We start from the raw sequence: 23113 nt of genomic DNA on the forward strand, positions 1-23113 counted from the left end.
CAGGTTAGGGCACCCACTCCTCTGGGCTCCCACCACCTCCTGCGCTTGCCCCTGTGGCAGCTCCCCATTCGCGTTATCTACCCCGCAAGGCTGGGGGTACCCGAAGGAGGTCCTGAGCCTGCATTCCGGTGCCCAGCAGCTGGGAGCCCACTGAAAGTCCTGTTGAATAAATGAGTCAGCTCCCAAAGGAGAAAATTGCTCTCAGCTCATCTCCTCGCCGCCACCAGGGGGACGCGGAGAGGCGGAGGGCGTGGTCGTGGTTGACTGACGGGCCGTCAGCCCAATGGAGAGGAGCCAGCAGGCCGCCCCGCCCACGCCCCGCCCCCCGCCGGCCGAATAAGGGTGCGGAGCAGCGGGCCGGCGGCAGCGGCAGTGGCTCACCTGTGCCAGGTGCCGGCGGACCAGCGGGCGGACCTGCGGGCACCGCACGGGCCGGCGCTGCGGGAAGATGCTGCGCGAGCGGACGGTGCGGCTGCAGTACGGGAGCCGCGTGGAGGCCGTGTACGTGCTGGGCACGTTCCTCTGGACCGACGTGTACAGGTGAGCAGGTGCCTCGTCTGCCCGGCCGCCTCGGACCCGGGCCCCGCGGGAGGTCTCGGCCCCGGATATCCTGATGCCCTTCCGATACCCTCCCGGGAGCCGACAGCCTTGCTCCAGCCTGAGTTGCCCATCATCCCGCGCCCAGACAACCTAAGAACCTCGCCCAGAAACCTGACAGCCCCGAGCCTTGTACCAGCCTCCCCGAAATCCTGAGACCCTGCTAGACACCCAGCTCAGCCCCAGAGCCCTCACTGCCCTTTCCCAGGTCCCCTTCTCTGCACCCGGGCTTCTGCCCTCTCCAGCACCCAGGGCGACCTCAGCACCCCCTCAGCCTTCCCGCCTTCCTCTCCCCTTTCACTTCCCCACTCTCCCCTCAGAACTGCCCTTCTCCCCTATACCGCCCCCTTTTCCCTTCAGCCCCTCCACCTCCACTCCGCCCAGCCGCTCGCCCACTCCCTGCTCAGCTGAGCTCCCTCTGGGAGCTGCTGGGAGCTGCCCTGGGGCGGACTCTGGCCCCAGGGGTGCTCAGGCTCCGATTTCACCCTGTGGGGGCTGCTGTCCTCGGGCACTGGCTGTGGGCTCCGTGTCCCCAAATGCCTTCCCTCGACTTCACCCTGGGGTCCAGGAGGGACCTTGTCCCACCCGCTGAGGGGGCAGAGGTAGGGTCTACTTCAGAAGAATGCCCCTATCTGGGATCTGTTCTCCCACCCTCTGTCCATGAACTTGGTGGGGTGCAGGATTTCTGAGACAGCAGAAAGAGGGGTGGGGGGACTGGGGTCAGGGCCCCACCCCATCCCCCAGGAAGCAGCCAAGTCAATGATCCATCTCCCTAAGCTGTGTGAGGTGGGCCGTGTGAGGGTGTGACCGGTGCCAGTGACATAGTGGGGAGTCCAAGGATCATGCAGCCTCTATTCCAAGAATTCCAAATGTTCCCTGGTGTCAGGGGGAGGGCTCTGTGCTGACAGCAGGGGCAGGCAGGGCTGAGGTGGGACCCCGCGCTGATATCTTTGGGGGGGGGGGGTCCCCTAACATCTCTGTGCCTTGAGCTGAGCAGGAGGTGCCCATGTGGCTTATTGCTCCCAAATCACTGTCCCCGGAGCGCCCTGCCTCTCTCAGGCCCCCACAAACCCCTTCCCTGTGTCTTTCCACTCACCCTCCCCAGCCCAGGCTCTCTGACCCTTTAGGGCTGGCAGCACTGCCCAGCCAGCCTCCTGCCGCCTCAGCAGGCACTGGCCACGAGGACACCATCGAGCCAGGCTCCCTCTGAGGCAAAGGGCCCACTCCCTGCAGGCCAGGACCCTCCCCATCAGCGGCCCCGGCCTCAGTTGCCCCACATGTGAGTCTCGGGGGGTTCAGAGGGCCACCGCACAGCAGCGGTGTGCAGCCCTGTCCTCGGGGGCCCGGGAGAGCTCCTCTTTTCCCGCCCCCACCCCCACCCTGAACTGGGCACTGTCAGGGAGCCGGCGGGGAGCCAGGATGCTCAAGTCTCTAAGCCTCTGCTGTCACCATACCCGCCTGTTTATGCCCTGGACGCAGCCTGGAAGGCTGGCAGGGAACCTCCAGTGGGGGGGTGGGGAGCAAAGAAGGGGGGTCCAGTGTAATTGGGGGGGAGGGAGTGTGGGAGGTGTGGACTCATCTTTGTCCTTTCTCAAGAAATCAGTCACAGCCACAATGACCCACACCTCCCACCCACACTTCACTAAGACTCTCCACCCCACCACCCCCGCCGAGAGAGGTGCAGTCGAGCCAGCACTGCCCAGCAGCGGGAGAGTGCCAGCCACGGATAGAACCGCGGGTCATTCTCCATTTCCCAGTAGCCACATTTTTTAAGGTTAAAATAAATAGGTGAAATTAATGTTAGTAGTAGATTTTATTTAGCCCAATTTGTGCAGACACATTAGCATTCTGACTCATAATCAATATAACAGTTACGTATTAGGTCGCTTGCAGCCTCTTTTGCATATTAAGTCTTTGGGATTCGGTGTGTCTCTTATACGGACATCACATCCCAGTGCGGTGACCGCATCTCAGATGCTGCACAGCCACCCGTCACTGGTGGCCACCGTGCCAAACAGCCAGGCCTCGAGCCGGGTTTCTCAGCCTGGGCACTGTTGCGTTGGGGGCCAGAGAATTCGTTGTTGTGGGGACTGTCCTGTGCATCGTCGGGTATGAGGCAGCATCGCTGGCATCTGACCCCGAGATGCCAGTAGCAGCCAGAAAGGAAGCCCATTCTGGAATGAAGGAGGCAACGGTTGTTCCTCCTGTTTCTGTGGCAGGAAGAGCCCCTGTCAGTATGAACAACAGCAGGGGGTAGGAGGAAGCTCTTATGGACCAAATGCATGATCTGCTACCTTCCTCACCAGAGACCTCCGGGTCCTGCTGGGATCAACCCATTTTGGAGATGAGGAGAGTGAGGCTCAAAGAGATGAAGCCATTTGCCCAACCTCACTTAGGACTCAGGTCCAGCTCTGTCTGAACTCATACTCCGCCTCCCCTCTATCCTGTGTGACCCTAAAACTGGCAGGTTGCACTGGATGACCCTCTCAGCTGGTGTCTCTTCCACCCTCCACCTGGGCCCAGAGACCCGCCCACCTGCTTTCCACCCTCCCCTTCCAACTGCGTCCCCCCTGACCCAAAGGTCCTGACTCAAATCCCCACGGATGCTCCCCACCCCAGGGTCTCCAAAGAGACACCAAGGACAAGGCCTGGTGCGCCCTGGGCCCAGTGAGTTAGGGATGGTATCCTGACTCCTCACGCCTTCGGAGTCACGGGCCTAAGGGGACAGGCTTTAGCTCCCACACCCTTTCCCAAGGGCCCTGGGCTCCTCTTTCCTGAGCTGCACACACAGCTGGGCCCTCGCCTTCCTCGTCCCCAGCAAACTCTCCGACCCACCCACCCTCTCCCAGCAAAACAGGTCGGATGCCCTGACCCAACCACGTTCTGTCTCCGCCAGCTCTGAGCACATGCGCAGAAAGAGGGAAGTGTGACGCTTTGTGTGGAGATGGACGTTGAGATAGCTATTGAGGATACTTGCCACTTCCTTCCCCTGCTCCCACGTGCACTATCTCAGTCTGGCCGCGAACACCTTGTCCACACATTCCCCCCGCGGTCTCTCTACCTGGCCGCCGCTTCTGCCCTGGGGCCAGCCTGGGTCCCCTCTGATGGTGACTGGAAGTGGGAGAGGGGGCACAAGGGGAGTGGCATCCCAGGTTGGTTTCACCATCTCTGGCAGGTGATGCTTCCTTGAGCCGGAGTCAGGGACACCCATGCAGCCTGGAGAGAGCGGAGAAAGGGCAGCCGTGGGGTAAAGTGACAGCGGGTCACACCCCGCCCGGCTCTCCCACTGACCCACAAACCACCGGGAGACGGCTCCTCCTGGCCTTCCCTCCGCTTCTTACATCACATCACATCCTGTCACGTCTCAGTGCAGTCACCGCATCTCAGATGCTCCATAGCCGCCTGTCCCTGGTGGCCCCCGAACTGAACAGCGCAGGCTCAGGGCTCCCCACTGGGCAGCTCACCCTAGTACCTGGTCAGGAGAGGCTGGGTCTGCACCCTGACCCTGCAAGAGCTACAGGGCAGAGTAGGTGTAAACAGTTGCTCTTGCCCCTGCAAGAGACATTTGACCCCAGGAGGAGCCCAGGAGGTAGGAGGTAGGAGGTGATCCCTGCCCCCTTCCCCAGGAAACCCCAAGGCTCAGGCTGACCAGGCACTTTTCTCAGCAGGGCCTTGCCCCTCACTCTCTGGCAGGAGATGGGAAGAGGGTACCAGGGCAGAAGTTCCTAGACGTTGGCACAGTCAAACCCCGGGGAAGAGCGCGATAGGTCTCCCATCCCCACCTCGCCCTCAGACTTCCTCCCTCCGTCCCTTGGTTGGTGTGTTCAGAAAGTACCCTTAGGACGAAGGCCAGGGAGGGTGTGCGATCCGGTCTGAAGCGATGGGGACTTGGGGTGCCCTGGTCTCCCCTCCCCACAGAGTGCCAGGCCCTTCCTCGCTGAGTTTTCTCCTGCCAGTTCTCCAGCACAGACTCCGCTCCGGCCACACTGGCTTTGGGACGCTGTCAGCCCCGGAGCACCCAGCTCACGCCCACTGCAGCACCTCTCAGGTGCTGTCCCTCTGCCTGGAGCACCCCCACACCCAGCCCTCTACAAGCCTGACCTCCACCCATCACGTCTCAGCTCGAAAGTCACTTCCACCGACATGTCATGGAGCCCTTCACTGAGCCCCAGGCACTCTGTACCTCGTGGCTGTGTGTTTTTCTTTGCAGATCTTATTATATGCACTGGCCATTCCTAGCTAACATTTAGTTAACGCCTCTTTTTTTTTTTTTTTTTAATATTTGGATTCTTTTCAGTCGGTGTTGTTGTTTTTTTTTTTTTCCAAGTATATTTTATCGATTGTTTTTACAGAGAGGAAGGGAGAGTGATAGAGAGCTAGAAATATCGATGAGAGAGAAACATCGATCAGCTGCCTCCAGTACACCCCCTCCTGCGGATGAGTCTGCAACCAAGGTACATGCCCTTGACCAGAATCGAACCTGGGACCCTTCAGTCCACAGGCCAACGCTCTATCCACTGAGCCAAACCGATTAGGGCTAGTTAATGCCTCTTTTGAATCAGGCAGCCTTCTCAGCAACTTGCATAGTCATCTTGTTCATATTTAATAATTTACATGTGTTTAAACTTCATAACAACTTAAGAAGGTAGTGCTATCATTGCCCCCTTTGGCAGTCAGGGAAACTGAGGTGAGGAATGTTTGTCCAAGAGGACACAGCAGGCAAATGGTGGCAGCACAGAGCCAGGCCCCTGTCTGCACTGCCAGTGGCTCCTGGGGGGATTTGTGCTTTAGGTGTGACCCCTCCATGCTCACTGCCTTGCTAGGTCCGTGCCCCTCCAGCCCCTAAGTCAGTGAAGGGCTTCTTAGTCAAATGAATGAATGAATGAATGAATGAATGAGTGATGTGCAGCCTGTAATGTGTTGGACTGGCTTGTCATTGGGCTAAGCTCTTCACCCCCGCCTCAAGGTACAGACACCGTTGGGTGGGCCAGTGGAAGGTCGGGGCATGCGGCCAAGCTTGGCCGGAGCAGCACCTGCTCCCGAGAGAATGATGGGCGGAGGAATCAGGCCAAGTCAGGCGGCCCCATAAATCACAACAGCACCCAGAGCCCTCAACCCCAAACAGGAGGCCCTGCCAGGAGCTGCTCCGGGCTCGGGTTTCAAGCTGATTCTCAGGGAGTGGTGAGGTTCCCTGGAGGACCAGGCCTGAGGGTCGAGCCCACAGCCTCCTGCACAGCTGGGGTCTCTTTCCTTCCTGCCCACAGGGCCCTGGGTTATGGTGGGAGCACAGTAGCAGGGGCTCACCCCAGTGCCCACCCCCCAGGTGGACAGGCACACCCACTAAACTTCGGGGGGAGGCCAGTTGTCAGAGGCAGCTCTCTCCTGCCCAGCCACGCCAGACCCTGTGCCCAGGAATTCTGACTGGTCCAAGCCCCAGTCAATAACCCAAGAGCCCAGGGCGGAAGCCAGCCTTTGCTGTCCCCTTTCTGGGCCTCTGACCCTTACATGAGAAATAAGTAGGGGGCTCTAGCTGGTTTGGCTCAGTGGATAGAGCATCATTCAGCGAACTGAAGGGTCCCAGGTTCAATTATGGTCAAGGGCACATGCCTGGGTTGTGGGCTTGATCCCCATTGGGGGACGTGCAGGAGGCAGCCGATCAATGATTCTCTCTCATCATTGATGTTTCTATATTTCTTTCCCTCTCCCTTCCTCTCTGAAATCAATAAAGATATATATATATATATATATATATATATATATATATATACAAAGAAAAGAAAGAAGTAGGGGGCTCTAGAGGCTCCAAAGAGCTTCTCCTTTGAGCCTCTCCTGAGCCAGGCTTGCCAGTCACCCCGCCCCCCACAGATGTCCTTCCTGGAGGACTTTAGAGAGGACTGTAACCTACAGACCCTCTCTCAGGAAGGGAGCGGCCAGGCCTAGAGCTGACCTCACCTTTTGCCATTACTGGCCCTGAGACTTAGGTCAAGGGTTTGCTCTCTGTGGGCCTCAACATGCTCATCTGTAAAATGGGATGACATTAATACAGGCTTCATGGGGTTATCGAAAGGATGGTCTGATATCATGTGGGCCTAAGGGCTGAAACCGTGCCTGCAACCTAACAAATACTCATAAGTAGTTATCATGAGTTAGTATTTGGGTTCGTTATATATTATTAAATAATAATGAGATATGGCCTCCAAGAGTTCACAATGCTCGTGAGAGAGAAATGCTGAACATTTGTTAAGTGTTGTTTGAGACACCAGCAAAGGGAGGGAAAGATGAGTCCTGACTGATGGATCAGGGAAGACTTCCTGGAAGAGGTGGCAACCAAGATGCAGAAGGGACAGGTGTTCACAGTGTGACCGGGACATGCTATGCAGAAGCGGAGGTACCCAGCAGGAAACGTGGGACACATTGGGGCCGAAAGGGCAGAGTAAAGCTGGAGAGTCAGTAAGCTCAGACCAGGGTCTTGAATGCCAGGCTCAGCGATGGACTTTATTCTGTAGGCAGTGGGGCATCATCAAACGTGTCCGGGGAGACAGTGGCCATGGAGGACATTGTTTCTTCCCTAAGGGGAGGACCGGGGCAGCTGGAGGCACCGGTGCCTAGAGAGAGGCTGTTGAGGTTACCAAGGAGAGGGAGGCTGGCTGAAGGGTTGCCTCCGCCAATCCCTGTCTAGAAGCAGCCACCCACCTCAAAACCAGCCGCCACCTTGCCAGTATGGGGGCCTTGCCACCCTCCTCAACCCCTCACCTTGAGGGGGCTCACCTGAGATTTCATGCCAGGCTGGAACCCATAACCCCCTCAGCTCAGACTCCTCCTGCAAAGGCCTGAGGACAGAGCCTTGTGCTCAGGCTGCCAGGAGCTGGGGTCACTGCAGCTGAGCCCAGTCAGTGTTAATGAGGCTCGGGGCAGGTGGACAAGCTGACAGCCAGACGCCCGAGAGAGGCAGGCATGCCGTGCCCACGCCTGGGGCTGAGCGAGCTGCCCCGCCTGCAAGGCCACACTGGTGACCCTGACCACCGAGACCGGGTAGCTCCCGGCAGCTGTGAAGCGAGGCAGATGTTAAGTCAGAAAGCCCAGAATTCCCTGGGGTTGGGCTCAGTGAGCCTCCCTCTTGTACGTCTGACACTGCTTTCCAGCCTTGCGCAGAGATCCTTTGACACCAACCAGCCAGCCATTTATGTCCATTTCCATGGCCACCACTTGGTCCCAGACCACTGCCGCCGCTCACCTGGGCAGCTGCAGCCGCCTTCTCGCTGTTTCCCTCTTCCGGGTATTGCTCTCCTGAGATCCACCCCCCACCCTGCACCTGGGTCAGCTGCCCACAGCGCAGGATAGGACAGCCTGAGGATAGGACATTATGCTTCAAACCCCTGCTTTGAAGCGTTCATGCTCCTCGCCATGACCGGGCCCTCTCCTCCCTCTCCTTCCCGCCCCCAGCTCACAAGCTCCAAACTCACAGACCTCCTTCCAACTTCTCCCACGCGCTGGGCACACGTCCGCCTCAGGCCCTCACTCACCCTGCCGTCCTGGCAACTTGGAAATCTCTGTCTTCCTTCCTCTCCTCGCTCTGTCCGATCAGTGTTTCTCAAGCCGTGGCCCCCACACCAGCAGCACCTGCGTCTCTGGGGAGTTTGTGAGGAACGCCTGTTCTCATTTGATGTGTGTATCAGATCATCACATTGGACACGTCAAATACATACAATGACATTTGTCCAGTGTTCCTCAATGAACTTGGAGGAGGGGAAGAAATACAGTGTCTCGGGCCCCGAGCTTCTTCTGCATTAGAAGCTTGGGGGCTGCCACCAAACTGTATCTTACCAGGTCCTTGGGGGATGCTGACGCATGCTCAGATTAAGAGACACTGGTCTATTTGTTCTTGTCTGTCCTTCAGAGGGGAGAGTGTAGGTCTTAGCTCAAATGCCGCTTCCTCCAGGAATCCCTCCTTGACTCCCTAGTCAGGGCCTCAGGCATATCACACCTCTCCTTTATAGCAATTCCCATAGCTATAATCACACAATTAATTGTGTGATTCATTGAAAGTCTTTCTCTTCCACTAGAATATATGCTCCATGGTCTAGGACCGTGGTCGGCCAACTGCAGCTCACGAGCCACATGTGGCTCTTTGGCCCCTGGAGTGTGGCTCTTCCACAAAATAACATAGAATGAGCCTATTTTGAAGAAGTGGTGTTAGAAGAAGTTTAAGTTTAAAAAATTTGGCTCTCAACAGAAATTTCAATTGTTGTACTGTTGATATTTGGCTCTGTTGATATTTGGCTCTGTTGACTGATGAGTTTGCCGACCACTGGGCCAGGAAATGTTTTTTGTCAACCTGCTCCCAGCACCTAGAACTGTGCCTAGCACATAGTAAGTGCTCACTAAACACATGTGGAGTGAATGACTAACGACATAAGCAAGCCCTCCTCTTCTAGCCCTTCCTGTCGCAAATATTTCTATTATCTGCATGCCTACATGGGCCAGATGCTGGAACAAAAAGAAAGACAGCCCCTGTCTCCACAGGGGAAAATAAACATGGGGACAGATCAACTACATTGTGTCTTCAAGTAGGGTGGACAGTTGCCAGGCAGAGAATTCTGGGGAAAGCATTGCAGGTTGAAGGAACCACATATGCAAAGTGCATGGTGAGATGGACCAGTGCAGGCAGCTGAGAGGTTGGAAGGAGTTACAGGAAATGAGTCTGGAGAGTCGGGCTGAGACGTAGTGGTGAAATGCCACTGAGTGAATTCCAGGCTGAAGAGTTTGGATTTTATTGTATGGGTCGGTATGGGGAGCCACTGCATAATTCCAAGCAGGTGAGTGACCTGGTATCTTTTTTTTTTTTTTAATATATATATATATTTTTTTTTCTTTTTTTTTTAATTGAGTTTTCACAGAGAGGAAGAGAGAGGGATAGAGAGTTAGAAACATCGATGAGAGAGAAACATCATTCAGCTGCCTTTTGCACACCCCCTACTGAGGATGTGCCTGCAACCAAGGTTCTACATGCCCTTGAACAGAATCAAACCTGGGACCTTTCAGTCCGCAGGCCGATGCTCTATCCACTGAGCCAAACCGGTTTCAGCTATTTTTGTTTGTTTGTTTGTGGGGGGGGGGTTTGTTGTTGTTGTTTTTGTCACTCCAGTTACAGAGTTTGGGAAGCCAAGAAGGGTGGCTTCCTTCATTCATTTTCCCCCCAAAGCCTGTAGTAAGCATAGCCATGTGCTAGGTGCTGGGATGCAGTAGTGGGCAGAGTAGATGTGGTCCCAGGACCTGGCAGCCTGTCCTCTGTCCGCACTATCTTAGTCTTTGCTGCTGTCCTATAAGCAGGAGGTCACAGCCACCTCCAACACCCCCACTCTCTCGCCCTGGACACTGTCCAGGGTGCCTCCCTGCAGCCTCCGGGGGTAGCAGAGGCGCCCACTGCTCCTGGCTCTCGGGTTTCTGTGGAGGTTCTGAGAGGTTCTTCCGGGAGGGAGGCAGCCACCCGGATCCGCCTGGGACAATGGGCGCCTTTGTTGCTTCTGCCAGGGCTGTTCCAAGAATAGCTGTTTGCTCAGCTCCGAGCAGGGCTGGTGCTGGGGAGCAGGAGGGCGTGGGGCCCTGGGGCTTCAGCGTGGGCCCCGAGTTCACCCCCTGAGCCTCCGGGCCTCCTCCACGACTCCCTGGCCCAGAGGAAAGAAGGCAGCAGGAAGCGTCACTGACAGCGCTAACTACTGCCAGTCTGCTCCTAAACCAGCATCCAGCCCTGCGAGTTTGTAACGCTTTTTTTTTTTTCTAAATAGAATTGTATGCAGAAGCCCAATCTATAAAACCAGGTGGAATAACTGAAGTGGGGACCCAGCGGAGAGAACCCCAGCTTCTCAGAACCTAGGACCTTAGCCTCAGCCCGGGACTGGTCCCCTTCACTCAATGAGCACGTGATGAAACAGAAATGAGGGCAACCCAGGAAGTTGGTGGTCCCAGCAGGGACTTACGCTTGAGGAATATTTTCCAGGACTGAGCCCAGGATTGCCCAAGCTCTTGTGATTTTTACCAAAACCATATTTCACCTACAGTGCTATTAGCAGTGTTCTGTAAATTAGCTCACAGTTTCCCTCTACCTTTATTTTAAATGGAGATCTTATATCATTGCCATATGTAGCAAGCCTTCAGCAATTGCCTTAAAAAGATAACACGTTTAATCAATACATACATCTTTTAAAATGCTCATCCGTGTGCCGCATGAAGGCATTTTACACATGTGCCCACACCTCCCTTTGGGAAATGCTGCCTGGTGCTTTTGTTTGTTTGTTTGTTTGTTTGTTTTTAATATATTGATTTTTTACAGAGAGGAAGAGAGAGGAATAGAGAGTTAGAAACATCGATGAGAGAGAATCATCGATCAGCTGCCTCTTGCACACTCCCTATTGGGGATGTGCCCGCAACCAAGGTACAGCCCTTGACAGGAATCTAATCCAGGACCTTTCAGTCCGCAGGCCAATGCTCTATCCACTGAGCCAAACCGGTTTTGGCACTGCCTGGTGCTTCTGACAGGCTTGCCTTCGTCCTGCTTGGCCCCCTGAACAAGCCAGTGGCAAATGGGGCTCAAACCCACATCTTTCCTGCGTGTATCCCCAATCCAGGGTTTTTGCTTAGACTCTGTGCTTTTCCTGATGACGGATATGGACAGAGGGCAGCAGGCCATGGCCAGCAGGCGTCCAGCTGTTCTCACGATAGGCTGGGGATGCACATGTGTCAAACACAAGGCCCGCGGGCCAAATCCGTCCCGCCAGGCCTTGCAATGTGGCCCGCACCGCACTGTCATCACTGCACTCCGCTGCGTTTTCATCACAATGACAGTTTATGACTGTTCAGTAAACCATTCGGCCCGCGATTTAGGCTGGATTTTAGATTTTGGCCCCTTCTCTGATTGAGTTCGACACCCCTAATAGAGGATAGACGGACACGAGTTGGAGTGGCCTTGGCGGCTCCTTTCCCAGCGATGAGTATGAGCTGCCGGACCCTTGCCCACTCTCTCCCGCCAGTGGCCATGACCAGTGGGCTTCGCCAGGAGCCCCTGTTGTCTGGGACCCCGGTCACGGAGACCCTGTGTGTTGGCCTCTGCAGACTCACACTCACCACAGTGGCTGCCCAGGGCTCTACCCACCAGACAGCACTGCTGAACATCTAGACCAGGGTCTCTCAAACTCCAGCCTCTGGGCCAGCAGCCCCAGCAGCTCCTAAAAACACGGTGGAAATGCACATTCTCAGGTCCCACCCCAGACCTGCTGAATCCGAAACTCAGAGGAGGGGCCCAGCAGTCAGTGCTGCTGCTGCTGCTGCTGCTGCTGAACATCAAGAACCGTTGGTCTGAACCTCATTCAACTCTGGCCGCTGTTCACACCTTCAGCGGCCCTGTCACACCTCAGTCCTGCCAGCCAGACTCTCCAGGGATGGGATCCATAGTCTGTAGCCTTAAAATAAACCCCGAGGATTTCAACAGCACCCCTGGGGATTCTAATTCCCAGCCCATAGCGGAGAACTATTCTGGTCCCTAGGAGCTCCAGGCCCTCAAAATAGCAGATATGCCCTTGAGGCAGACACGTGTACCTACGTCTCAGTCCCAAATCCCACGAGAATCCTACCTAAATCCCTCTGAGCCCTCTTTGACCTTTGGGAACCTTCGGACCATAAACTGGATTTAGCAAAACCACCAGCCTTAGGCACCTTTCTCACCTAGCCTCCTTGTCCTTTCTGTTACCTCCCCTTAAGCTAGTGTCTTAGGCAGCTAGAGCTGCTATAACAAAATACCATGGCCGGGGGTCTGAACGCAGAAATTTATTTTCTCGCCGTTCTGGGGCTGGAAGTCTGAGATCAGAGGGCCAGCACGCTCAGGTTCTGGTGAGGACCTGAGCTGTGGCTTGCAGCCAACTGCCTTCTCACTCTGTGCTTTTCTCATGGGCATGAAGCATCACTTACAAAAATCTCTCCCTGGACAACACTTCTTCGTTTCCTGCCCTGAAATCTTGATGGCTTTTCAAGAAATTCCAAGTATTTCCCTCTCAATAGAAAACCACTCTGGCACCCCAAGGAATGACTCAGAGGAGGGGACCGCGAGCTGTGGAAGCTGCGGCCGGAAGGAGGGGTCTCTGTGGCAGAGCCAGCCCGCGCCTGCCCCTGTGGGACCCAGGTTCCAGGCTCCACCCCTGTGCAAACCCAGCGCTTGGGTGACCGCCTCCTGGCTTCATCTGGGTTCTCCTGGCCTCCAGCTCACATACCAGATGGGGTAGGAGACAGGGTCCGGGCTTAGGGCTGCATTGGAAGTGAATTCATGCCTCGCCTGGGGCTGTCATCCCCCCCTACGGCACCACAGAGCCTCCACAGCTGGTTCCCATCAGAAGCATCAGGAAGCTTGCTGAGCATCCAGATTCCCAGGTCCCACGCCCTCAAACATTCTGACTCTGTAGGTACAAGACTGGCCCGGGAATCTGTGCTTTAACAAGTGCCTCTTCACCACAGGTGATGGCAGTGTAGCGGGGTCCTTTGGAGTCCCCCAGGCCAGACAAGCTCGAAGGGTCCCTGCAGCCTCCTCCTGAGTCTCCTGGTCCCACCTGCCCCAGGATCCACCTAACCCGCTTCCTCTCTCCCTGCAGCGCCGCCCCCGCGGGGGCCCAGACCTTCAGCCTGAAGCGCTCGGAGCACGTGCGGGTGGAGGTGGTGTGTGACGGGCAGGCCGAGGAGGTGGCCACCAACGGCAAGCAGCGCTGGCCTCTCTCGCCCAGCACCACGCTCCGGCTCAGCATGAGCCAGGCCAGCACCGAGGCCAGCAGCGACAAGGTACCACAGCTGGGGAAGTCCACCCCACGGGTCGAGGGAGCCAGGGGCCGCGCTGGAATCGAGACAGGCTAGGCCAGAGCTGTCCCACAGAAGCAGAGTGCAAGCCACACGTGTCATTTTCCTTTTCCTAGAGCCACATGAAAGGAGAAAAAGAAACAGGTGGACTTAATTTTAATAATATACTTTACTTGACTACATGCACCAAAGTATTACCCTTTCGGCATGGTACCAACATAGAAAACATTAATGAAATAGCCTTCACTCTTCTTTTTTTCAAGTACATTTTATTTAATTTTTACAGAGAGGAAGGGAGAGAGATAGAGAGTGAGAAACATCGATGAGAGAGAAACATCGATCAGCTGCCTCCTGCACACGTCCTACTGGGGATGTGCCTGCATGCCCTTAACGGGAATCAAACCTGGGACCCCTCAGTCCCGATGCTCTATCCACTGAGCCAAACGGGTTAGGGCCTTACACTCTTCTTTTATACCAAGTCTAGACCTGGTAAGCGTTTCACACATACAGCACATCTCAATCCGGACTTGCCACGTTTTGAATGCTCGATAGCCACCTGCGGCTAGTGACCTCTGTAGGAGGCAGCTCCGTGTTGGCCAGGGGAGGATGGCTTCCTGGAAGGTGAAAATTGCGGGCTGCTGCACGACGGCATATTAGAATCATTGGGCGTTACAGCCACAGGTGTCCTTGTTTGGATCATGTGTAACATGGGCCGCCGGGTGCCCAGGCCACCAAGTGATTTGCCCAGGTGGCAAAGCCAAGAACAGACTCTCCTCACCGGGTTCTCTAGTAATGAACTTCAGGTGGCCCGTGGCAGTGATGGGGCTGGGCCTTCTCCAAGGGAAACAGCCTCAGCCCTGCCCCTGATTGCAGATGTGGGAACCCCGCAGGCAGCAGGATATACCCGGGGGCACAGGTGGACAGTCAGCACCCTGGATGCACTCTGAGGGGATGGGAATCCCCTCTCTAGTTTGATAATCTGGGGAAAGCAGCCCACCAACCCAGGAGTGCTTCCTGGAGGAGAGGGCTCCGATGTTTGGAAAAAGCTGGCTTGACGGGCTGTGGGGTGAAAGGCGGGGAAGGCGGTCACTGTAGCGTTTCCTGCCTGTGATAAGTGATCTCTGCTCTTCTCTCGCTCCCGCCACACGCCCTCCCCACCAAGATCACGGTCAGCTACTATGAGCCGGAGGGAAACAGCCCCATCGACCAGGCCGGGCTCTTCCTCACAGCCATCGGTGAGTGGACAAGGCTCTGGCCTGGGTGCCTCATCCCAGGGCCTGGCAGCCGCCCTTCTCGGCTGCACTTGGGCTGTTTTCAGTGCTGCAGGCCTGGCACACAGATCTTCCCCTGAATAATGCAGGACCGAGGAGTGGTGCCCAGGCCCTTCTCTCCTAGGGTGGGGGTGTTCTACTAGGGAGGAGGTGTGCCCTGGTCTGCCAGCCACTCACCCCAATGTCAGGGTCTCCGTCCCAGGCTCTCTGGATCACGGGGAAGGGAAGCCTGTTCCTCCCCCTTCTCCCCTGCAGCCTGGAGAAGAGCCTGCCTCTCACAGTGAGGGCCATGGCCTGCCCACAGTCCTTGACCATCTAGCTACTCCTTTGTCCTCCCCGGACCCAGAGAGGCAGCCTGGGTCCTTCACTCGCCTCATTCAAGCCCTTCATTGAACTCATGAGGGCAGCGAGGCCCAGAGAGGTTAGGGGACTCCTTCATAGTCACACAGCAACCGGTGGCAGGTTGAGTTCAGAACTCAGGATTATTCCCTCCCAGGTTTTTCCCATTTCACAGCAATCCCCTGTCCTGCGTGGAGCCCAGCCTGGCTCAGCGAGGCCCAGAGGAGTGGCCTTGCGAACTTCCGTCATTAAACTCTTCTGCCGTTAGGATGTTAATGATATGCATTTTTAAAGTTTTTTAAATATATTTTATTGATTTTTTTACAGAGAGGAAGAAAGAGGGATAGAGAGCTAGAAACATCGATGAGAGAGAAACATCGATCAGCTGCCTCCTGCACACCCCCTACTGGGGATGTGCCCGCAACCAAGGTACATGCCCTTGACCGGAATCGAACCTGGGACCTTTCAGTCCGCAGAGCTAAACTGTTTTCGGCGCTGTATTTTTAAATTTTTTTTAAACATAGGATGTGATTATATTTCAGAGGGTGATTTGCCCATCCAGCCTTAGTTTAACATTGACAGTTGCTACAGGGGGCAGGGGTGGAGGAGGAGAGGACTGCCAGCTGTTGGGTGTTGACTGCGTGCTGAGCACTTTAAGAGTGATACTGGTGCCTTCCATCTATTGGATACCTCCTCTGTGCTCTGGACCATGCCGGGGGCTTTGAGGAAGAGGGGGAGGAGAAACAGCTGACATTTATTAAGCACCGACAGTGTGCCCGGCTCTAATACTTGATGTTCTACTGTCATGATCTTAGTCTAGTCTGACCACTGTGCCAAGGATAGACACTACTGCTGTCCCCATTTTACAGATGAGAAAACCAAGGCTCTTGAAAAGTAAAACAAACAAAGACTTGCCTGAGGCCGCACACCTGGGAAGTGGTTTGTGAGAGCCAAGTCTTTTCCGTTATCTCATATTGTCTGGGGATCTTGGAACTCACCCCTTGTACCCAAACCCGCCGTCCCCTCCCCCCCCCCCCCCCCCCCCCCCCCGCAAAAAAAAACAGCTAGTTCCCAGGCCAGCCCCTCCTTCTCTGGCCTGTGCTTCCAGCTGCCAAAATAGGCTCACCGGCAGCACTCTTCTGCTTCTCAGCTTGTTCCCAACAGGCTTGGGTGCCGGTCACCCTGTCCCTCCTCCACCGAGGGGGTGCCCTGCCTGGGGCGGGGTCGTCAGGACAACCTCAGGGTCCTAGGGAGATGGAAACTTGATCTTGCCAAGCTGCAGCTGAGGGCTGGCACGGGCTGGACCTCGCATGCACGCATAGCCCCCAGCTTGTCTCAGATGACCGTGTCCGAGGAAACCTAACCCCACGGAGACGGACACCTGAGGACGAAGCAGGAAGGGCAGCGGCCGGAGGCCTGTGAGGTGAGGTGACCGCAGCGGCTGGCTGCAGCATTCACCGGAGCAAGGCAGACTCAGGATAGATGGCAAATGCACCGTACAGTGGCGGGACTGGACTTCCCCTCGCCCCTAAAGACGGCAAAGCGTGTGCTGACGCCCGGAAGATACTAAACGCACCCAGGGTGGATGGCCAGGCTCATCCTTCTGACATTCTGAGGTTGTGGTTCCACTGAGCAATTATTTTTGTTGTTGTTGTTACTCTTCACCCACGGATATTTTTCCATTGATTTTTAGAGCGGAAGGGAGGGGGAGAGGCAGAGAGAGAGAGACATGGATGTGCGAGAGACACATCGATTGGTTGCCTCCCACACAAGCCCTGACCAGGGCCAGGAATGGAGCCTGCAATGGAGGTACATGCCCTTGACCCGGAACCCTTTAGTCCGCAGGGCGATGCTCTATCCACTGAGCCAACCCAGCCAGGGCCCTGAGTGATTACTTATTTAACTGCCACAAGGTCCAGATATTTCGTTTCCACTGGCCAGTAAAATGCCCACCACCACCCCCACACACCAAAAATAAGTAAATAAGACCGGCATTTCTGATGCTGGGCCCAAGACAAGGTGCCCACATTCTCTAGACCTCACATGTTTCAGGCTATAAAATGAGCAGTTTGAGCTCTGGCCAGTTGTAACTCAGTTGGTTGGAGCATCGTTCCAAACACCAAAAGGTTAAAGGTTTGATTCCCGGTCAGGGCACATACCTAAGTTGTGGGTTTGATCCCTAGTCCTCTGAGAGGCAACCAATTGATGTTCCTCTCTCTCTCTCTCTCTCTCTCTCTCTCTCTCTCTCTCTCTCTCTCTCTCTCTCCCTCCCTCCCTCCCTCCCTCCCTCCCTCCCTCCCTCCCTCTCTCTCTCTCTCTCTGTCTCTGTCTCTGTCTCAAATCAATGAACATATCCCTGGTGAAAGTTTTCTTTAAAAAAGAGAGGTTTGAGCTCATTGATCCTTGAGGACCTTCAAGACTCCAGTTAGGATTGATTTGCAGAACTCTCCTCTTAAGGGAGAAGTGGGGGTGGGAGGACAGAGGTCAGGACCTCACCCTCTTTGCTGTGGTCCTGGCAACGGGAGCCGTGCATCAGCCTGAGCCTTGATGATGTTTAGCATCCACCTGAGGGCCTCCTTCCTTGCGTCCCCACCCCAGCGCCTAGGGTGGCTGTGGGGGACAGAGGCCTCCTTCCCCCCCACACCCCGGGCTGCCTGTTAGGGCAAGAAAGCCCGGCGCCCTGCCACTGTCCATGGGGTTGGCCGCCCCCCAAGATGCCTGTGGCTCTATGTCAGAGCTGAGGCTTCAGCGTCTAGATTCTCCCTCGGGCAGACAGCCTAAAAGCCAATTTGGCATTTTCCGTTAATCTGCCCCACACCCCAGGCGCCACCTGACACCTTGGGGCTATTCCCAGGAGCTGAGGTAGGACTCGGGGCCTCCGGGGAATGTCTAGAGCTGAGACCCTCAGACAGACGTCCTCACCCTCCTCCCCAGGATGGCACAGCCATACCAAGAGGGCAGAGGTCACGCCAGCCCTGCTCTCTGACCCCACAAGGATCATCGCATTGGAATCTCGTTAAATCGGACACTGGGAGAAGGTTGGCGGGAGGAGTCCTCCGGGGATGGCTGGTAGCTTGGAGGGGATCCCGAGGGAGGGGGGAGGGGCAGGAAGGCCATTTCAGTTGAATCTGGAGACGGCTCACGGGTCATAAGACAGAAAATGTGCAGTGGGCGGTTGGAGGGTGGGTGGCATAGCATCCCGGTTACGTAATGCCCAGATTGCATAACGGGGAGCCAGCAAAACCTACCCTTGCGTCATACACCAAGAAAGAGCAGTAAGCGGCTTCTGTAGTGTGTAGGGGTCGCTCCAGGCATGGGCAGGGCGGGGCCTGCAGGGGGACGGCTGTGTTCCATTTAGAAGCTGTTGGGGACCATTCGATTTCCTGTCTGTGATGTGCATATAGCCAACAGCTTCTCCCTGTAAGAATCCCTAATGGAGGAAAGCACCATGGAGTGCCAGTTCCTCCGGGACGACCTTCAGGGGAGCAGGTCAAGTGTGTGAAGGCGGCCTTGGCCTTGGAAGCAGCCCAGGGCGGGGGGCAGCCTGGATCCACGGAGGGAACAGCCCAAGGCAGGGGTCTGGATCCAGAGGCCCGAGCAGGACGCCTGGCTCTGCACCCTCTAGGACTTCCTGTCACTCCCTCCTTCCCCCTCCTGCTGCCTCGGTTTCCCCAAGGGAGAGCGAGCATGGAAAGTGCCTGCCACTGCCAGAGGAAACTGTACACCTGGGAGATGATTATCTTAAAAAGCAAAGAGAGAGACTCCTTCAGGAGGCGGGTCTGCGGCAGGTTCCCAGGGAGGAGTGTCCATGGGGCGGGTCCAGCTGGAAAGTTCCTGAAGGTCCCGGAGCCAAAATCAATACGGTTCCTCCACCTGAGCCTGCAGCCTCTCTATCAGCAGCCGGTGGATCTGGCTCTCCCACTTTCTCCCTAAAGTAAGGTGACCAGATGTCCCACTTTAGACGGGACAGTCCCGATTTCTAACAATTTGTCCCGCATCCCTCGGCATTTAAAAAAAAGTCCCAATTCTTTTCTTTTTTTTTAAATATATTTTATTGGTTTTTTACAGAGAGAAGGGGAGAGAGATAGAGAGCTAGAAACATCGATAAGAGAGAAACATCAACCAGCTGCCTCTTGCACACACCACCCACTGGGGATGTGTCCACAACCAAGGTACATGCCCTTGACTGGAATCGAACCTGGGACCTTTCAGTCCGAAGGCCGAAGTTCTATCCACTGAGCCAAACCAGTTTCGGCAACTCCCGATTCTTAACAATTTGTCCCGCGACCCTCGGCGTTTTAAAAAAAAAGACTTTTTTAAAACGCCTTGGGACGGGGGACAAATTGTTAGAAATCGGGACTGTCCCACCAAAAGAGGGACACCTGGTCACCTTATCCTAAAGTCCTTAGCCTGCCCCAGCCTCCCGGGTTTCTGACAGGGGGCGTCTCTGAGCCTGGGTTTGCTCACCTCTAAAGTGGGAGCAATACTGTGCATCCCATAGGACGGGGACTCCTTGAGAGCAGGCCCGGTGCCCCAATGCCCCCCACGCCCCCCGAGGGCTCTGGACCCAGATGCTCCCCAGTGACCTGCTGAGGGAACGGGGCCAGGAGGGGAGATAGCTGCCTTACAGGGTCTAACGAACAGGGGGGCTGCAGACGTGGGGTCCCCTCTCCCAAGGACCAGGTGCTTTTAAAGTAAGGTGACCAGGCATCCCGCTTTTGGCGGGACAGTCCCGATTTTTAACAATTTGTCCCGCGTCCCGTGGCATTTTAAAACAGTCCCGATTTTTGGAAAGAATAACATTTTGTCCCAGGTCTCGTGGCGTTTTAAAACACCACTTGATGCGGGACAAATTGTTAAAAAAAAAAATCGGGACTATCCTGCTGGTCACATTACTTTAAAGCTGCCCCTCCCGGGGCCTCTTTCTCACCCTAGAAAAGCCCCGTTCAAGGGTGGGAGGGACTCAAACTATGAGCAAAGGCAAGATGTGAACTTAATCCCCAGACTCGGGACGAGCCACCCAAGGAGGCTGACATCAGTGCCCTTCCTGAGCCAGGACCCTCTGCCCCACCCCGTCCGGAGAGAGGGCCCGCCTGCCAACAGGGACTCACCAGGAATCCATTCATTCCCACCCAACTCCCAGCGCAGTCCAAGTCATGCCCGGCGTGAGGCTGAGCCCTCGGGCTGTTCCCAGGCCTGGCTTCGTGAGATGCTCCCATCACCTTCCCAGCAATTCCCCGGCCCCGCCCTGCCAGTCTCCAGTGCATTCTGCCTCACAGGGACCTTCGGGCGATTTCTGAAGGCATTCTGGTTGTCACGCTGGGGATGTCACTGACACCCAGGGCGCAGAGGCCAGAGGGACTGCCCAGCAGCCCACAGTGCACAGAACAACCCCCACACAGCAGTGTCCTCCTCGTAGTGTCCGTGGTGCCTACGATTGCAATTAGTGCAACTCCTCTGGCTGGAAAGGGCCCCATTTTGCAGGCAAAGAAATGGGATCAGAGAGGCTGTTCAATCTGGCCAAAGTCACACAGCTTATAAGCCGAGAACCAGAGCTGGAACCCAGCACTGTCTGATGCTGCATCTTGAGTTCATATCACTGCCCCACACAGGTTCCATGAAGCCTGTCCCCACAAAGGTCCCTTCCTCAAGAGAAAGAAGAAACGGGGACCCTATCCCTGGATCCTCTGTCTGACAGCCGGGCCTCTCAAGCACCCTCAGATTGAGAGGGGTCAGAGACCCAGTCTCCCACCCAAACTAAAGCCCTCCGTCCTTGGAGGTGGGATCTGGGCCACTGAGCATGCTGGGAGAGGTACACACGCTCAAACACACCTGTGCACACATGCCCTGGCCAGGCTGGGAGGGGACTCCTGTGACCGTTTTCGAAATAAGGACTTCCAATCAGATTTGTGTGGTGTTCCACTCAGGCCACAGGGTGACTCTGGGCAGGATCTGGCCTCTTCGACCCGAGGCTCCGGATCTGGACACTAAGTCCCACCCCACGCACCACCAGAGCTGACTGGCGGGAGACCCAGACCCAGCTGACCGCACCCCTCGAAGCCATAGCAGGCGGGGGTGGGGAGGCAGGGTCAGATGAGATGACCACAGCAAGGCCCTCTCCTTCCAAGGACCAGGCAGATGGTGAGCCACACCCTGATGCCACCGTCCCTGCCCCACCCTGCCCCTGCCCCACCCTGCCTGGCAGGCTCAACAACTCGCCCGTGTGTCTGTCCCCAGAGCTCTCCCTGGATGTGGACGCAGACCGGGACGGCGTGGTCGAGAAGAACAACCCAAAAAAGGTACCTCACTACCAGGCAGACTCACTGGGGGTGTCTGGGGAAGAGCCCCAAGCTGGATCCTACGACAGCCTGGTCCTCCCAGGAGACACAGGCAGCTGTCAGTCTCAGAGGAGGAGAACAGGGCCCGGGACAGGCTCCCCGACACACCACACACCGTGACAGACACTGCACACAGCAACAGACACACCCCACACAGTGAGAGAACCATCATACACCGTGACAGACACCCTACACTGTGACAGACACACCGCACACCATGACACAACACCCCATACCTTGAGAGACACACCGCACACCGTGACACAACACCCCATACCATGAGAGACATACCGCACACCATGACAGACACCGCACACCATGACAGACACCACACACCATGACAGACACCACACACCGTGACAGACATACCACGCACACCGTGACAGACACCATACACCATGACAGACATACCACGCACCGTGACAGACACACCACACACCGTGATAGACACACAACGCAACGTGACAGACACACCACACACCGTGACACAACACCCCATACCATGAGAGACACACCGCACACCGTGACAGACACACCGCACACCGTACACCATGACAGACACACCACACACCATGACACACACCCCACACTGAGATAGACACACAGAGCAGCCACACTCCTGTGGAGACAGACTCCCACGTCTCAGTTTCCCCCCCACAGGATGGGGACCCCAGTTCAGAAAGTTGTGGGGAAATTAAATGTCCTGCCACAGAGGAAGTGCCACCAAGTATTTGCTCTTATTATTTTGCTTTTTTTTTTTAATCCGAGCACCAGAAGCAGAAGGCTGCGTTAATGCCCTCAGTTCAAGTTCAATGCTGCGTGCACAACCTCACTCCTGTTCACTTATTCATTCATTCATTCATCCTTCATTCGCTTTTCTTCTGCTCCCTACAAAGGGCCATTCTAATGGCTTTACTGTGTCCCTTTCTGTTCCTATGATTCTTACAAAGCCTGCCAGCTGGTTGGGGTGCATGTATTTTTAACTTGTGCAAACGGCACTGTGCTCTTGACCTCATTCCGTTCAGTACTTTTGCCTCAACCCGGTTCTTTAAGCCCCTTTGGCTTTTCTCTGTTACATCCTCTCATTATCTCCCACAACAATCTAAGGCCTGGTTGCAATTATACATCGATGTTTACTTTAAAAAAGTTAACTGAATGCCCCCATGAGGACACTGGGGACTGGCTGCTGGCCCCAGATTCCTGCTTGTTGCTGGGGGACCTCAAGCCTTTGGGGGAACCCCTTCTCCCAGGATCCTCAGTGGGCTCTGCCCTGATCCTGCCTTCCCCAGGCAGCCGAGGCCACCTCACTCACCCAGTCTCTGTGTCAGTGGCTCCCTGAGACCTCAGAGGCCTCTGGCCTGGCCGGAGGGCAGCAGCCTTGGTGAAGGCACGCGGTCCCTGAGGGCCTGAACGTACCAGGCTTTCTCCGTGAGGGCCAGTGACGTTTCATATTTCACTTACCATTTCCTAAATATTTGTTGAGCATATTTTACATTCCAGGACTGGTCCGGCCCTGGCCACTGGAGGGGGGAAAGGGAGACCCACATTAAGTAAAGAATGTCGCTGGTGGCTGTTTCATCACAATTGTCCTAAATCCGCCCCCAGAAGAGCATGGACAGTGTCATACGTGTAAACCCAGGGAGGCTGCTCTGGATGGAGAGTCATAAAGGCTTTCCGGGAAGGGGGACCACTTTGCTGTGACTGGGAGGAGGCGTGGCAATGGCCAGGTGAAGG

At 55.7% G+C, this 23113-nt stretch overlaps 1 protein-coding gene across 2 annotated transcripts in view; it reads left to right on the top strand.

Moving 5' to 3' along the window:
- The first annotated feature begins 340 nt into the window (after positions 1 to 340).
- The window catches only part of PADI2 (peptidyl arginine deiminase 2), a 48407-nt gene continuing 25634 nt past the window's right edge, over positions 341 to 23113 (top strand). Inside the window, exons 1-4 of one of the 2 annotated variants that reach the window (XM_036445278.2) lie at positions 341 to 540; positions 13233 to 13416; positions 14594 to 14666; positions 21279 to 21340. In XM_036445278.2, the coding sequence (XP_036301171.1) occupies positions 449 to 540; positions 13233 to 13416; positions 14594 to 14666; positions 21279 to 21340 (411 nt within the window). In that variant the 5' untranslated portion in view covers positions 341 to 448. Of the gene's footprint in view, positions 541 to 13232; positions 13417 to 14593; positions 14667 to 21278; positions 21341 to 23113 lie in introns of those variants that run through there. The other variant, XM_045585155.1, reaches the window with a different exon arrangement.

Source organism: Pipistrellus kuhlii, unplaced genomic scaffold, assembly GCF_014108245.1.
Source record: "Pipistrellus kuhlii isolate mPipKuh1 unplaced genomic scaffold, mPipKuh1.p scaffold_m20_p_2, whole genome shotgun sequence".
NCBI classification, from domain to species: domain Eukaryota; kingdom Metazoa; phylum Chordata; class Mammalia; order Chiroptera; family Vespertilionidae; genus Pipistrellus; species Pipistrellus kuhlii.